At 31.5% G+C, this 15,205-nt stretch overlaps 1 protein-coding gene and 1 long non-coding RNA gene across 2 annotated transcripts; both read left to right on the top strand.

Moving 5' to 3' along the window:
* Nucleotides 1-2,073: 2,073 nt before the first annotated feature.
* Nucleotides 2,074-2,481, top strand: LOC142227518 (uncharacterized). Its single transcript, XR_012719873.1, has 2 exons — nt 2,074-2,204; nt 2,272-2,481. It is a non-coding gene; the product is annotated as an uncharacterized LOC142227518 (long non-coding RNA).
* Nucleotides 2,482-4,175: 1,694 nt separating this feature from the next.
* RanGAP (Ran GTPase activating protein) lies at nt 4,176-7,023 on the top strand. The gene is made up of 6 exons (XM_075294037.1): nt 4,176-4,419; nt 4,485-5,166; nt 5,241-5,442; nt 5,501-5,680; nt 6,143-6,436; nt 6,502-7,023. Exons 1-6 carry the CDS (start codon nt 4,311-4,313, stop codon nt 6,829-6,831), a joined length of 1,797 nt encoding a protein of 598 aa, XP_075150152.1. The 5' UTR covers nt 4,176-4,310; the 3' UTR covers nt 6,832-7,023.
* The last annotated feature ends 8,182 nt before the right edge of the window (nt 7,024-15,205 follow it).

Raw genomic sequence — 15,205 nt, 5'->3', positions numbered from 1 at the left:
ATACGTCTCACCTTCTTGTAAAGCAGCCTGGTGCTCTTTTTGTGTCCTTCTTGCGTTAGCCTCCTCTCGTTCCTTATTTATATTCAGTTTGGCGACTCGCGCAAACGAAAATTGTTTATGAAGATCTTTTGCTGCATCAAGATTGTTGCTCACATTGCTGTTATTAGCGAAAGGCTTAAAGTTCGGCTTGTGCCGAATGGGGGGAAAAGCCACATCAAGATTTTGATCCAAAATATCAAACCTATTCGAAAAAATGGCAGAATATTTAGATCTTGCCTCTCGGATGGATAGATTCTCAACGACCATGATTTTTTTAATTCTAAAAGCCTTTTCCCTTGCAGGGCAGTCGCGGCTATTGGAAGGGTGCGCCAGTCCACAGTTAGAGCATGTGATCGGGTTACTGCAATTATTCGGGTCAACCACTTCGTGGCGTTGGAAGCAAATACGACAATTAGCAGGTGATTTGCAGTGATCTGCAAAATGGTTAAATCGGAAACACCGATAGCATTGACCAAAGGGGATAAAATGGTGTACCCTCAATTTTGCACCACTATAGTCAATAACCTCTGGCAATTTGCGCCCCTTGAAGATGACCTTCACTCTCCTTGTATTTATGGTCTCTCCTCTTTCTTTTCTAGTCATTCGAATAATATCCAAAATCGTTGTCTCATTGGTTTTTAAATCCTCTTTTAGCTCCTCTGTGGAAATTTCTTCCGGTACATTATAAATAACTCCTACTATAGACACGAAGTGAGCCAATATTCTGGCCTGATATCCACCTTCACTTAAACGGGCATCCTTCACGAAGTTATTTGCCGAAGCACCATCTTTGAAGACAACTTTCACTCTTCCATACCCAACTTTAACAATTTCCAGAATATTGGGTATATTTAACGTTTTGAGGAATCTAGCCGCAGCCATGGTGTTAATCGGCTTTCTTTCGTTGCCAGACGTAAAAGTTTCTAAAAACGTTAAAAAGGGGCCTTCGCTTGTTGCATCATATTCATAAACACGGCTAGAATTAGTCAGCATGGTCGATTGGTTCACCTGAGAACCTCCAGATGTTTTAACATCACGGCGACCCTCTAATCTCGGTACCTTAGTGCCTTGCTTGTCCAGACTTTCCTCTCTTCCTCCTAGTTTATTCCGGCTTCTAGATCTGCATCTTCGCCCAATGTCCGGTGGTGGTGGAATTGGCGGGACATTTGCCTCAGTCCCATTCGGCATTTTTACCGCCTATAAACAAAAATCAGCAAATACACCTTGCCAATAATAGGTAACAATTTTTCTTTTCCAAATCAAAAAGAAAAGAGAAACCAAATAGATAGAATTTCACAATCTTCTTGATTTCGAAAAACCGCAGTGATCAAGTTCCGTGAAGCTCAGCCTTGAAAAAACACAACCTTGCTTGACGAACGACGCTCACGAATCTTTGGTTGTTTTTGTTCGTGGGAGAAATACACAATTATTTTGACAGAAAGAAATACAGGGCATGTAGATGTAGCGGTCATTGTTGGTCTAATTGGAAGCGTACAACGTTCTGATAAACAACAGCTGTTTGTGCAATTTTATGGGTCGTTCACAAGTAGGCGGCGGACACTAATGCGTCATCCAGATTATAAGTTATTCCGGACGGAATGTCTGTATTTGTAAAGAATCGTATAATGTGTCGGATCGATACGAATTGTCGACGATGACTAAATAATCGACATTAATAAGCAGCAGTATCGGTTATGCTGTCGGACATCAGTTATAGTTGGCCATCTGGGGTACGTTCGATAATGTATGTACGATAATGCTCGTGTCATTATCGTCCGGATAAACTTATATTTGGACGGCGCATAACATAACATGCGTTATGCGCTTTACAGACTATCAGTTATTCCGGACGGAATGTCGGTGTTTGTAAAGAATCTTACAGTGTGTCGGATCGATACGACTTCCCTGCCAGCATTTCAAAGTTCCATTTCATCCTCATCGCTACCACAGACTCGTAAATATCACCACAACCATCGCAAACTGTGATGGGGGAAGCATATCAATAAGTACAAAATGTACATGAAATTATTTTGCCATCACTACTGTTAGAAGAGCCATTTTATTTTTTGTGAAACGCCAAGCGCAACCAGCTTGTTATATTTTATTTAAATAAAAACGAAAATAAAGTTCTGAAAACATAGATATTACGCTTAAAATTGTGAAAGGTATACTGTGAACAATTTTCGACTTTCCAAATAGAATAAAGTGTTCGTTTTTCAAATATTTTTCCAGGCACGCTGTCTCCATCGAAAATAAACAAACTGGCTGATAGACGCTGCTATATGTAACTTGCTACTAAAAACTCAACATCATTCTTTTATTAATGCAAAAAATTATGTTAAATGTGATGAGATAAACCGAAAAATGTTATATTTATAAGAAATTATAAATGTTTAATCAAATCAATAAACATCTACACAATCGTGTTTTACTTGACCACAATGATTCTTCTACAATTACCTTAAAATGCACTTTTTCTGAAAGTTTGCAGGGGTTCTTATTGGCGTCCTTCGAAATTGATCTAAATAGGCACCTAATAATTGCACTGATGAGAAACTTTTTCGTAGTAACTTGGCGTGGTACAACTTCTCAATAGTGACGGCGCTTTTCCGACGAGTTTTTGATGTCGTATATGATTGTTTTCGACGTAGTGGGGATTCTCAGAAGCGCCCCCAAATTCAAAAAATGTTGGCAGGGTTGTCGGCGATGACTAAATAATCGGTAACTTATAATGTGCACAATATATGGGATATGTTCCACACGAGCACTGTCGTCCGGAATAACTGATAATCTGTAGAGCGCATAAGGGTCAATTACACACCATGCGCCAATCCATGCGTTGATTCTGTTTGCCGCAGACTATTCGAGCTTTTGATTCCAAAGAGAAGTTTCAACTCTTCAATCATCGGACGCATTGTACGCATTGAACGCACGGTATGTAATTCTACCTTTATCCAGGACATCTCCAAAAATTTGCAACACTGTCATCCGCAATTACAGAAAAGAAGTGAAATCTTATATTTTTAATGTATGAAATGCTCAAATAGTAATGAGCATATACTGATGTAATTATTTGTGACACTGTTCTACTTTGAATTTCATGTTTTTCGATAAATTTGTCACAAAAAATTGCTATTGTGAATCGAAGAAGCGTCACTTTATCAAAATACAATCTGGCGACATCGGCGCTACTTGCACTGATGAGATGTTCTGGATAGAACACCAGTGCAACGATGTTCTGCATAGGACATACAAATGCTGTATCCAGTGCTAAAAGAAAACAACCTATCTTCTATTATTATGAAAAAAATGTTGTGATAGTGTTATAAATGTTATTTTTGTAAGCATTTATAAATGTTTAATCAAATTAATAAACGTCTAAACAATCGTAATTTACTTGACCACAATGATTATTTTACAACTATCTTAAAATTCACTTTTTCTAATTTTTTGAAGGGGCTCTTATTGGCGCCGTTCTAAATTTATTAAGGAAGGCACCTAATAATTGCACTCATGCGATACTTTTTTTAGTAGTTGCAAGTTACATGTTGTACGAGGATGAAATGGAACTTTGAAATGCTGGCAGGGCTGTCGTCCGAATAAACTTATAGTCTGGACGACGCATAATCGATGTTAAAATGGATAATTGTCGGCCACCGAATACACAAATTGATATCGGCTTATGCGCCTTGCAGACTATAAGTTTACCCGGAGACAATGGTCGTGTCGAACATATCCCATATATTGGCCAAATTATAAGCTAAGTCGTAAGACATATTCGATACTGCTGCATGTTTATGGGATCGATAACACATTTACCGATTATTTAGTCGTCAACGAATTGTCGTATCGATTGGACAATGTAAGATTCTTTATAAACACAGATATTCCGTCCGGAATAACTTATAGTCTGTAAGTCTGTAAGACGCATTAGCCGTCAACCCGCCCTCGCCGACAAAAATGGGTTGGCTTCATTCTCTGCTCTCGGTGGATTCACTTATTTTTGGGTGTATGGATGTCAACGTATTAATTGAAATTCCACTTGATGCGCACCGTATTTTTACCTACAATTTAGGTACGCATGAAAAGCGTTTGCAAAACACCGGTGACAGATGCAAGAAAACAAAGTGGCGGCATTTTGAGGTTATTTTTGCAAAAGACATTGCAAAAGTTGGAAGGGTTTAAACCAACAGTTGCATTTGAAGTAGAGATAGAATTTGCTTTTTCTATTTATAAAAAGCATTACTGCTGCCAACAGAATCAATATAAAAATGGCCGCTACATTTTCTTTTGTCGGTATTGCTAAAGAATTGGACGATGTAAAGGAGGAGGGTGTAACTTTCGAAGATAAACAATTGACCTGGGATACGGCAGATGATGGTGAGTTTCATGAGTAAAGGATTTGAGAACCAAACTGTACCTAAACGTTTTCTATTATCTTGCAGTTAAGGATGTCGTAGCAGCATTAGAGAATCAAAAAACCGTACACTACCTAAAACTTGATGGAAATACATTGGGCATTCCAGCGGCAGCTGCTATTGGAAAAGCTTTAGAGAAGCATCCAGAGTTTCGCAAGGCCTTGTGGAAGAATATGTTCACACGCCGATTAAAAACGGAAATTCCTGAGGCATTGAAGCTTTTGGGAAATGGTCTTATGGTAGCTCAAGCTCAACTAACTGTGCTGGATCTCAGTGATAATGCCTTGGGTCCCAATGGAATGGTAGGCCTTGAAGATCTTTTAAGGTCTAAAGTGTGTTATACACTTCAAGAGCTTCGTTTGAACAATTGCGGTTTGGGTATAGGTGGCGGACAAATGCTTTCAAAAGCTTTGTTAGATTGTCATAGGACAAGTACGGCGGCCGGTACGCCTTTGAAATTGAAGGTTTTCATTACTGGCCGCAATCGTTTAGAGAACGATGGAGCAAAAGCCATTGCCAAAATATTTTCCACAATCAAGACATTCGAAGAGATTGCTATGCCACAAAATTCCATCTACCACGATGGTATAGCCGCATTGGCTGAGGGATTTAAACAGAATCCAAATTTGAAAATTTTGAATTTGAACGATAACACTGTGACCAGTAAGGGAGCACAGCATTTGGCCGAAGCATTTTCGTATACACCACAGTAAGTTTAATATTGAAATATCCTAAGTTGAGAACTAAAAACATCCTTTCCTTTCTATTATTTTTCGTTTTTAGTCTTCGAGAAATAAATTTTGGTGATTGTCTACTGAAAACAAATGGAGCCTATCATTTTGCTGAAGCGCTCGAAGAAAGTCATTTCGAATTGGAAAATGTTGATTTGAGTTTTAATGAAATTGGCCCCGATGGTGGTCTAGTTTTGGCCACAGCAATGCAAAATAAAACCAATCTACAAAGATTTAATTTAGATGGTAATCAGGTAAGACAGTTGTAAAATGGAATTACAAATTTCCCAAATAACCTCCTTAATCGTTTAGTTTGGCTATGAGGGACGCATGCGTATTAAAGAGGCCATGGATTCAAGTCCGAATCCTGATGCACTTGTCGAAATGGAAGAAGATCAATCGGAGGGCGAAGAAGATGAAGACGAAGAAGACATTGATGATGAAGACGATGAAACAGTAGATGAAGATATTGAAGAAGGGGACGATGAAGAGGTAATTAAATGAAATTAATTATAAGGTTGGATGTATAATTCCAGGCTACAAAATTTTCGAGTTATTGAAGAATTTTAAAATTCGATTTTTACTGATGGTTCAAGAGTTTAAAAATTGACTCGAGATAATTAGTTCATCTAGAATGAAACCAAAAAAACTGACATAATCAAATTTTGTTTTTGTGCTTTAGCATCGAGCTCCATAACAACTTGAAACTTAAGTTTGTCTCTTTTGTCTTTAGTAAGTGTAAGAGCATAGGTTTTGAAGGGTGTTGACAAACTTTTTCCACAAGAAATTTTTAATGTTATACCAAGGATGCTCTTTAATTAACTAGGCTAAAATCAAATTTCACGCTAAATTTGTTTTAAATATTCAGCATATTTTTATTAAAGAACATTTTCTTTAAATGATCTTACATACGTGGCTAAAGCTATATTCCCATTTTTCATCTAATTATTTCAGCACATTTATGATGATAACCACAATGATACCACTGAAGAGGCCGATGAGGACGATTATAATGAAAATGCGGCAGAAGAGACTGCCTATACCACAACACAGGCATTCACCTCAAAAATGCTAAATGCCAATGAATCTTTTATGTCAAATAAAAGTGTTACATTTGCCGAGAATACAACAACTATTGCTGGATCTACCGCAGAGACATTCTGTTTAAGTCAAAAGCCGTGTAGCCTGCAAATGTTTGAATCTCTAATAGAAACGGACAAATTGGAGGCCTTTAAGAGTGTAATTGATGTAAGTAGGTGGGCACATTTACTTGGCAACGCTCTTAATGAATTCTTTTCGAAACATACTTTTAGCAATTTACGGATGACAATTATTTATTATTACTCATTTTTACTACCCTCAAATGTGGTCATTTGGCTCAATCATCTCCTGCTGCTTTGGATTTAGCTATGTCCTTGTACATGGAATGCGTTGACTATGCTGTAAAAACCAAACAAGAACGACGAGTCTTAAATTATTTGCTGCAACAATTGGGTTTGCTACGTAGCGAAAAGAAATTTCAATCATCGTATAATTTAAAGTCATGCCGTTATGCTTTGCGAGAAACATTATACAAAAAATCATTGGCCAGTGAGCACATGAAGAATACTTTTAAAGTTTTCCTTGAACAATTGGATGTTTGAGGGCTTGATATGACTTGCTGTTGATGGCATATATTCATAAATAACATTCCTCATCTGCCAATGTTCATTAAAAAATTTCATATGTGTTAAGCTTTTGTTATTGTCGTTCGCTCATTTTTTGTCATGCTGTGCGATTTTGATATATTTATTTATTAGTACACATTCAGATATTAATAAACTGGAAAACTGTAATAGCATGGGTGTTTTTTTTTATTAAATTTCACTAAATTTCCGATAAATTGCTCAACCTGTCAACCCTTCATTTGCTAGAAACGGGGAACTGAGTGTAGATATGAAGTAAGATAGTCGATAGTTGAACACATAACTAGAGGACCTGGTGTAAGTTATTAAAGGTTGAGGTGCAAGTATGTAAGTTCGGGGCTACTTGAATTCCGGTACAAGGCATTACGCAATCTCAATCAAGCTACAGGCGACATGTCGTTTGTTCAGCTTCGGCTAAAAAACCGTTTCGTTCGAGCTCTAATAACCATGTCCGTCTGTCTATTATAATTACATTAAAGCTTTCAAAAGTGGCGCAATAGTCCTGAAATTTTGCTCACTTTCGTTTTTGTCTGCAAATGAGCTGTTAAGCTACACTTGTAGTTTAGTCAATGCATGGTTTTATGCTGAGATCAAAACAACAATAATGATTGAAGAGAAACCAACAATAACAAACAAAACGATATAAAATTTTGACAAAATTTTCTGCAGAAATAAAATTTTGACAAAATTTTCTATAGAAATAAAATTTTGACAAAATTTTTTATGGAAATAAAATTTTGATAAAAATCTTATACAGATTTAAATTTTGACAAAATTTTCTGTAGAAATAAAATTTTGACAAGGTTTTCTAAAGAAATTAAATTTTGACGAAATTTTCTATAGAAAAAAATGTTGACAAAATTTTCTATAGAAATAAAATTTTGACAAAATTTTTTATAGAAATAAAATTTTGACAAAATTTTCTATAGAAATAAAATTTTGACAAAATTTTCTATAGAAATAAAATTTTGATAAAATTTTTTATAGAAATAAAATTTTGATAAACTTTTTCTATAGAAATAAAATGTTGACAAAATTTTCTACAGAAATAAAATTTTGACAAAATTTTTTATAGAAATAAAATTTTGACAAAATTTTCTATAGAAATAAAATTTTGACAGGGTTTTCTATAGAAATTAAATTTTGACAAAATTTTCTATAGAAATACAGTTTTTACAAAATTTTTTATAGAAATAAAATTTTGATAAAATCTTCTATATATTTAAATTTTGACAACATTTTCTGTAGAAATAAAATTTTTACAAAATTTTCTATAGAAATAAAATTTTGACAAATTTTCTATAAAAACAGAATTTTGACAAGTTTTTCTATAGAAACTAAATTTTGACAAAATTTTCTCTAGAAATAAAATTTTCACAAAATTTCTTATAGAAATAAAATTTTGAGAAAATTTTTTGTAGAAATAAAATTTTGATAAAATCTTCTATAGATTTAAATTTTGACAAAATTTTCTATAGAAATAAAATTTCGACAAAATTTTTTATAGAAATAAAATTAAGCATTGTTGTTGTAAAAATAAAATTTTGACAAAATTTTCTATAGAAATAAAGTTTTTACAAAATTTTTTATAGAAATAAAATTTTGATAAAATCATCTATAGATTTAAATTTTGACAAAATTTTCTGTAGAAATAAAATTTTGACAAAATTTTCTATAGAAATAAAATTTTGACAAATTTTCTATAAAAATAGAATTTTGACAAGGTTTTCTACAGAAACTGATTTTTTACAAAATTTTCTATAGAAATAAAATGTTCAAAAAATTTTCTATAGAAATAAAATTTTGACGAAATTTTCTATAGAAAAAAAATTTTACAAGTTTTCTATAAAAATAAAATTTTGACAAGGTTTTCGATAGAAATTACATTTTGACAAAATTTTCTATAGAAATAAAATTTTGACAAAATTTCTAATAGAAATAAAATTTTGACAAAATTTTCTATAGAAATAAAGTTTTTACAAAATTTTTTATAGAAATAAAATTTTGATAAAATCTTCTATAGATTTAAATTTTGACAAAATTTTCTGTAGAAATAAAATTTTGACAAAATTTTCTATTGAAATTTAATTTTGACAATATTTTCTATTGAAATATAATTTTGACAAAATTTTCTATAAAAAATAATATTTTGACAAAATTATCTATAGAAATAAAATTTTGATAACATTTTCTATAGAAAAAAATGTTGACAAAATTTTCTATAGAAATACAATTTTGAGAAAATTTTTTATAGAAATAAAATTTTGACAAAATTTTCTATAGGAATAAAATTTTTACAAAATTTTTTACAGAAATAAAATTTTGATAAAATCTTCTATAGATTTAAATTTTTTCTGTAGAAATAAAATTTTGACAACATTTTCTATTGAAATTTAATTTTGACAAAATTTTCTATTGAAATTTAATTTTGACAAAATTTTCTATAGAAATAAAATTTGTAGAAAATTTTTTATAGAAATAAAATTTTGATAAACTTTTCTATAGAAATAAAAAAATAAAATTTTGATAAAATCTTCTATAGATTTAAATTTTGACAAAATTTTCTGTAAAAATAAAATGTTGACAAATTTTTCTATAGAAATAAAATTTTGACAAAATTTTCTATGGGAATAAAATTTTGACAAAATTTTCTATAAAAATAAAATTTTGAGAAATTTTTTTGTAGAAATAAAATTTTGATAAAATCTTCTATAGATTTAAATTTTGACAAAATTTTCTATAGAAATAAAATTTTGACAAAATTTTTTATAGAAATAAAATTTTGACAAAATTTTCTATAGAAATAAAATTTGTAGAAAATTTTTATAGAAATAAAATTTTGATAAACTTTTCTATAATTTTTTTTTCTAAAATGTTCACAAAATTTTCTATAGAAATAAAATTTTGACTAAATTTTCTATAGAAATAACATTTTGACAAGATTTTCTGTAGAAATAAAATTTTGACAAAATTTTCTATAGAAATAAAATTTTGACAAATTTTCTATAAAAATAGAATTTTGACAAGGTTTTCTATAGAAACTAAATTTTGACAAACTTTTCTATAGAAATAAAATGTTCACAAAATTTCTTATAGAAATAAAATTTTGACAAAATTTTCTATAGAAATAAAGTTTTTACAACATTTTTTATAGAAATAAAATTTTGATAAAACCTTCTATAGATTTAAATTTTGACAACATTTTCTGCAGAAATAAAATGTTCACAAAAGTTTTTATAGAAATAAAATTTTGACAACATTTTCTATAAAAATAAAATTTTGACAAAATTTTCTATAGAAATAAAATTTTGACAAGGTTTGCTATAGAAATAAAATTTTGACAAAATTTTCTATAGAAATAAAATTTTGACAAAATTTTTTATAGAAATAAAATTTTGACAAAATTTTCTATAACAGATAAGGTAATTGATTTTTTTGGTTCTTCATTTGAACCTTACGTTTTGTCGCGGAGATTAATGTTTTTCCATAGGATGAAAAGTAATGGGTTGTTACATGAACTTCTTCAGGGATTTGTTTTTTCCAGATCGGTGAGAAATCCGCAGATAATTATACCACGAATAAATTGTTCCCTTTTTGAGAGGGGGTTTATTGTTACTACTGCTAGGGTTTGGTACAATCTTCCTGTAGCAGTAAGGGATTTTGGGCTTTCTGAGAATCAATTTAGGAACTTGCTACTGACTAGTTTGAATGAATATATTTAATGTTGACTGTTATTTACCAATGGTAGGTGTTAGTTTACCTTTATTAATATTAGTTTTCTATGTGACTTTGGCCAAAGTGAGGATGGTGGAGTGGTAGGCATAGTAGGGTAATTTAAGTATTAATGATTAGGATTGATAACTTTACAATTACTATTAATGTATTTTTTAAGAACAATACGATTTATTGGCCACGAAGGCTTACTGTATTGTTAAATAAATGAAATGAAATGAAATAAAATTTTGACAAAAGAAATGACAGTTTTACAAGTTTTTCTAAAAAATAAAATTTTGACTATATTTGTTATAAAGTCATTTAATCATTTCTTTTGAAGAAACATTTTTGTTTTCATAATAACCCCAAAAATTTCATAAAAATAAAACTGAAAAAAAAGATTTGTTGTATTTGGGTATTTGGTAAAGTTTTCTTTAAATTTTAGTAGAATGTTTTTGGCTCGAATGGCAACCGTGTTCTGGACACAGCGCTTCCTCAAATTCGAAATCTAGAAATATTTTGGGTCCATTAAAACCTGTATCGAAATGTGTTTTGATCGGGCCATGTTTTTGTACCCTGAAATTGACGTACGTAATCGCAATTTATAAATTCGGAAAATTTATTTTACATTTAAAGTTTCTAAATGGTTAAAAGGCATAATCTAATTAGTCGAGACGTAGTGGTATTACTATACCGAAATTGGTTGGTGTCTTTGCTAAGTGAAAAATTTGTTAATAGACGTTATTGTGAATCATACACAATTATCAATTCACCATAAGTATACGTTGGCAATTGCCTTAATAGAATTTTTTACTGCTATAAAGGTGGGTACTATGTTCGGTTTCCGCTCTGGAGCTTTCTCTGTTACTTTTTTGAATCAATGAATTTAGAAATATGTAGAAAAAGTACCTTTTGGTTTGGAAAAGTACTTTTTCTAAACTGATTTAGTACAGTTTCAACTATGCTATTGGAAGCGTCTCTTAGAAATAATTGAAAGGAGGTTTAGAAAACAGACATTTTTCCATATTTCTGTGGACATACTAACCATTTTATTATTGCTGATCTCCTTCATAACGGCCATGACATTCTAAGCTGTATAGCCAATACAAGTGAAACAAGTATATACTCCCAGAGAAGGAATATGATCACCTCAAACATGTTTTAAGAGCAAAATGTTATTTTTGGGTGGTGACCATGTAACATGGTTTTCGCAACCTTGTTATTTTCTCGGAAATCATGTATCTGATTTCGGCAAGTAGGTTATATTTGACGAGAAAATAACATTTTAGTGACAAACATGTTACATGGTCACCATACAAAAATAACATTTTGCTCTTGAAACATGTTTGAGGTGATCATATTCCTTCTCTGCGTGTACGGCCGTAAGTTCGGCCAAGCCGAATCTTATGTACACCCAGAGAAATAATTGGTTGGAATTCAAGTACGACAACAAATAGATAGTGGAGACCTACAATTTTTAGTTGTTTGGAATAAATGTTAATTACTTCCCTTGATTAATGGTTTCTATAAGCAATATAATAGCTGTGTAACTAAAAGTTCGTACACCCGACTAAATATTGGTCGTTATTTATATATTGTAGTAAGCAACCATTTCAATATATTCCATATTGTTGTGATAACTAATTTGTTTTGCCAATGTGTCCAAACCCAACAGAAAGTCTGTCTGGCCAATAAGTTAGTTGTGTTAACAGATTTGATAGTTATAAAGGAAACTTGTTGCTATGGATTACATATATGACAACAAATAATCTTTTGTTTCATTAATTACATAAAATTTTAAAAATCAAGTTAAATTTTTTTTTCAAGGTAAGTAAGATAAACATCAAATTGCAACTCACTCTTCACCATTTCTCTTAATTTCCATAACATATGTAGAGATATCTTAGCAAATGTGACCATTACCGAGGTTGGGAAAGGTAAATATAAGGGTTGTCTGCCTCATCATCTGTCTCAAAATCTCAACTTTCCCCTGCTGCCGATATATAAGAAAAATTTCATGAGTCTGATTGAATCCCAAGTCACACTGAAAATTGATCACGTGATTGTGAGTGGTCGAACTAACAAAGTTAATGTATGGGCGTGAGAATTGGCGGAAGTTGGGAAAATCCATGTTATTCATTTGCTATGGAACGCTTCCAATTATGATAATGTGGTACTACAACAACAACTGGAAATATTTGATTGTGCTTTTGAAGATTTTGCAAATCTCCACCTTAGCTATTTCATGGGGTTATCTTTTACCCTTCATAAAAGGATTTTTACAAGATCCTTTTTGATCAATAACTACAATATACATTAATATATAATAAAATAAAAACTAAAATGAATTCAACGGATTTTTTCTTTAAATTCGCAAGCATTGGTTATCGGGCAAATAGTTAGTTGTTTTAACAAACGAATGCAATTTTATTGGTTGTGATTGCCAATTAGACTATTAATGTGCCCAAAATGTAGTTCTTTAAACTATTTTATATACTGTTGTGTCAGACAACAATTGGTTGCTTCAACAAATTTTGTCGGTTATATTCTGATAGTAGATGGGACCAAATAATTTGGTTGGCAAAAAAATTGGTTGGCACAACAAATTTGTTTTCTGTGTGTACCCTCCATCATGGATTGCGTAGAAACTTCTACTTAAGACTGTCATCCACATTCGAATTACTTGGGTTGTGGTAACATTTCCCGATGGCATGGTATTTAAATTAGTCCATACGGGGTACAAAAAAAAATCCAAGAAAATTTTTCCACTTAAAGTCTTAATTGAGTTTTAAAAAATATTTTTTAATTGAAACAAAAATCAATCACAAAAATGAGTAGTATCAATTAATTTTTTAATTTCATCAAACAATACATTAATGGCCTCATTCCAGAGTACGCTAAGTCGACTTAGCATGTTTTGATGGAGTTCGCTGTTTTTTATTCGGATTGATGTGATTGCATCCTGTCAAAATTTGGAATTTATTGGACACTTCTATTAAAAGTTATGGTTAATATTGTACATAGCCTGTTATTAAAGTTTTAAAAAATATCCAATCCAAAAAGGGCAAAAAGCTTTGTTCGGTCTAAAGTGATCTAAGTCATTTTTAGCCATGGTCTATTATCACTATTTTTAGTTCGTACATACTAAAAAAAATTATAAAAAATATGATTTTAAGACCGAAAATAAGGGAATTTCTATCTTATACGGGTTTTGAGAAATTTCAAAAAACAAAACTTTGAACATGTTTCCTGTAAAATTCACTTTTTAGACTTAGCGCACTTTGGAATGTAGACATCGATATATAACTATGGACCGATATGGATTACTTTAGCATGGTTGTTAGCAACCATATACTAACAAAATGTACCAAATTTCATCCGAATTGGATGAAGTTTGTGCCTCCAAAAAATTTGCTCTTCCAAGAGGCTCCCAGGGCTATATATAATTATTGGCCGATATGGACCAATTTTTGCATGGTTGTTAAAGACCCTATACTAATATAATGTAGACAATTTTAACCTAATCGGACGAAATTGGACCCTCCAAGAGGCTCCGGATTTCAAATCTGGGGATCGGCTTATATGGGGGCTATATATAATTATGGATCGATATGTATAAATTTTTGCATGGTTGTTAGGGGACACAACATACACAATATAGAAAATTTCAACCGAATCGGATTTCCTCCTGCAAGAGGCTCCGAAAGCCAAATGTGGGGATCGGTTTATATGGGTGTTATATATAATTATGTTAGATTAGTATATAACGCTACGTACAAAATTTTAAGCGAATCGGACGAAATTTGCTCCTCCAAGGCGATCCGGAGGTCAAATCTGGGGATCGGTTTATATGGGGGCTATATATATAGTTATGAACCGATATGGACCAATTTTTGCACGGGTGTTAGAGGTCATATACTAACACCACGTACCAAGTTTCACCAGATCTGATGAAAGTTGCTTCTCCTAGAACATCCGAAGCCAAATCTAGGGACCTCATTTATATGGGGGGCTATACGTAAACGTGGTCCGATGTGACCCATTTACAATACCATCCAACCTAGATCAATAACAACTACTTGTGCCAAGTTTCGTTCGGAAGTTAGCGTGATTTCCACAGACAGAATTTCACCACGACCCAGAATACATATACTTTATGGGGTCTAAGACCAATATTTCGATGTGTTACAAACGAAATTTTCTATAGAAATAAATTTTTGACAAAACTTTCTATAGAAATAACATTTTGACAAAATTTTCTATAAAAATAAAATTTTGACAAAATTTTCTATAGAAATAAAATTTTGACAAAACTTTCTATAGAAATAAAATTTTGACAACATTTTCTATAGAAATAAAATTTTTACAAAATTTTCGATAAAAATAAAATTGTGACAAAATTTTCTATAGAAATAATATTTTACCAAAATTGTCTACAGAAATAAAATTTTGACAAAACTTTCTATAGAAATAAAATTTTGACAACATTTTCCATAAAATAACATTTTGACAACATTTTCTATAGAAATAAAATTTTTACAAAATTTTCAATAGAAATAAAATTCGGACTAAATTTTCTATAGAAATAAAATGTTTACAAAATTTTCGATAGAAATAA

The sequence above is a fragment of the Haematobia irritans genome, chromosome 2, assembly GCF_050003625.1.
Source record: "Haematobia irritans isolate KBUSLIRL chromosome 2, ASM5000362v1, whole genome shotgun sequence".
NCBI classification, from domain to species: Eukaryota; Metazoa; Arthropoda; class Insecta; order Diptera; family Muscidae; genus Haematobia; species Haematobia irritans.
Note: the sequence above shows the minus strand (reverse complement) of the source record. Positions and strands in the feature narration are given on the sequence as shown.